At 45.1% G+C, this 1,646-nt stretch overlaps 1 protein-coding gene across 1 annotated transcript in view; it reads right to left on the bottom strand.

The window, feature by feature from the left end:
- LOC116685762 (uncharacterized) overlaps positions 1-1,599 on the bottom strand; it is a 4,653-nt gene extending 3,054 nt beyond the window's left edge. The window contains exons 1-6 of the mRNA XM_032510685.1: positions 1,576-1,599; positions 1,275-1,492; positions 1,022-1,172; positions 566-772; positions 364-480; positions 83-288 (exon numbers count right to left, since the gene is read on the bottom strand). Coding sequence (XP_032366576.1) covers positions 83-288; positions 364-480; positions 566-772; positions 1,022-1,172; positions 1,275-1,492; positions 1,576-1,579 — 903 coding nt within the window. The 5' untranslated portion in view covers positions 1,580-1,599. The remainder of the gene's footprint in view (positions 1-82; positions 289-363; positions 481-565; positions 773-1,021; positions 1,173-1,274; positions 1,493-1,575) is intronic.
- Between the last annotated feature and the right edge of the window lie 47 nt (positions 1,600-1,646).

Here is a 1,646-nt window from a genome sequence, read left to right as displayed (position 1 = left end):
AACACATGCAGCGTATTGACTGATGTCCATGTATAAAACGTCCCATTAAAACACAAGTGTTGATGCTCTAGTGTCATCTCACCTTGTACTTGTAGCCATGAGTGAAGAGTGGCACCTCGAGCAGCAGTCTCTGGCTATTGTTGCTCATGATGTAGCCGTACTTTGCTGCCAGCTCTGATGTCAGCAGCTCTGAGCCTATACTGATCTCCCACAGGGAGAGAATAGGCCGGTGGTCCAGTTTGAAGCTGATGCCAGACTCAGAACAGACAGCATCAAAGGCCATAGGAACTGTGAAGACAACACAAGGAGTTACTCTGCTTCATACCCTACAAGGATGACCAGGTCTAAAAATAAGTGACTTACAGGCATTGGTTACCGCCATCACGGATGCTAGATGGTAAAAAGGCTCATTTTCAGGCAGAACAGTCAGGGTGTAGTTGATGTCAAGCCTGTACTGAACTGTTGCATCTTTGATTAACTAAAGGACACAAAATGTTGATTCAAGCAGGGTGAAGTTTCCATGTGTAAACCAGCAATACAACCAGACAAATGCAAAGACCCTTTACCTGCTGGACAACAGGGTCATCAAAAGGCACCTTCAGAACGTAGCCATGAGTGTTGTTGGGAATAAACACTTCTGTGATGTTGTGGCTGCTTGCATTTGTGAAGGGAACTGTAAAGTCTTGGCCATTCAAAGTAACTGACACCAACTCAACGTCTTCCGGGACATCCCCGAGGTAGACCGTGAATGAGCGCACCTCAGGAACTGTTCCTGAAACGAAAAGCCATTCAGAGTCTGGTTTTTCAACTTGGCAAGTGCCTTGTGATGGCTTAATGAAGCTTTGTAAACTAGTCTTTATTTTCTGAGCCTACTAGATGGCACTCTGTTCAATTGGTTGAGAATATACTGAATTGCAGTGCCTTAGGCATTTCTCTTAAGGGCACATCTAGTGATCTCGGATCTTAAGGACACTGGTTCATGAAGCTTCATCCATCTCTACAAGTGCCTGGTTAGACTTACTGTTTTCAGTGAAAATATGGCATGGCAGCAGGGGAGTGGCCAGTGTCCTGTGAATGCGAAGTCTGGTGTCACCATGACCCTCATCCACTGAGATTTGCTCCAAGTAGAGATGAAAGATGAAGAACTCGTATAGGTTCCCAGACACAATGCTCTGGGAAACAAAACAAGGTCTCAGGAAATTTAAATATGCAACTGATCAAAAGTCCACATTTTAAAAAGATGTTTCATGAAAAAAACATCCCTGCCTCCTGACCTTCCTGTATCCTCCTTCAGCCTTATAGGGGATGCTGATCTCAACTGTGGAGTTGTGCTGCTTCACAATGTAGCCTCTCTTCTCTGCAACTGGCTGCTCCACAAGTGCCCCATTGATGCCAATGTTGACCTGCATCTGGTTTAGACCAGACACCCATGGATGCAGCACCTCAGAAGTCTCCCACATGATGTAGCTACTGTTGTCATATGATCCTTTATCTGAGAAAGATTACACCAGTATTAGTTTTATTTGCTGTATATCAAGGGAAAAAAGCCACAGCATAAGAGATGGTAATACTGACCCATTGAGCAAGCAGCCACCAGGTCAACCACGACTAACACCCAGCCTAGTCGGGACAATAGTGTTGCATGG

The sequence above is a fragment of the Etheostoma spectabile genome, unplaced genomic scaffold, assembly GCF_008692095.1.
Source record: "Etheostoma spectabile isolate EspeVRDwgs_2016 unplaced genomic scaffold, UIUC_Espe_1.0 scaffold270, whole genome shotgun sequence".
In the NCBI taxonomy this organism is placed as follows: Eukaryota; Metazoa; Chordata; class Actinopteri; order Perciformes; family Percidae; genus Etheostoma; species Etheostoma spectabile.
Note: the sequence above shows the minus strand (reverse complement) of the source record. Positions and strands in the feature narration are given on the sequence as shown.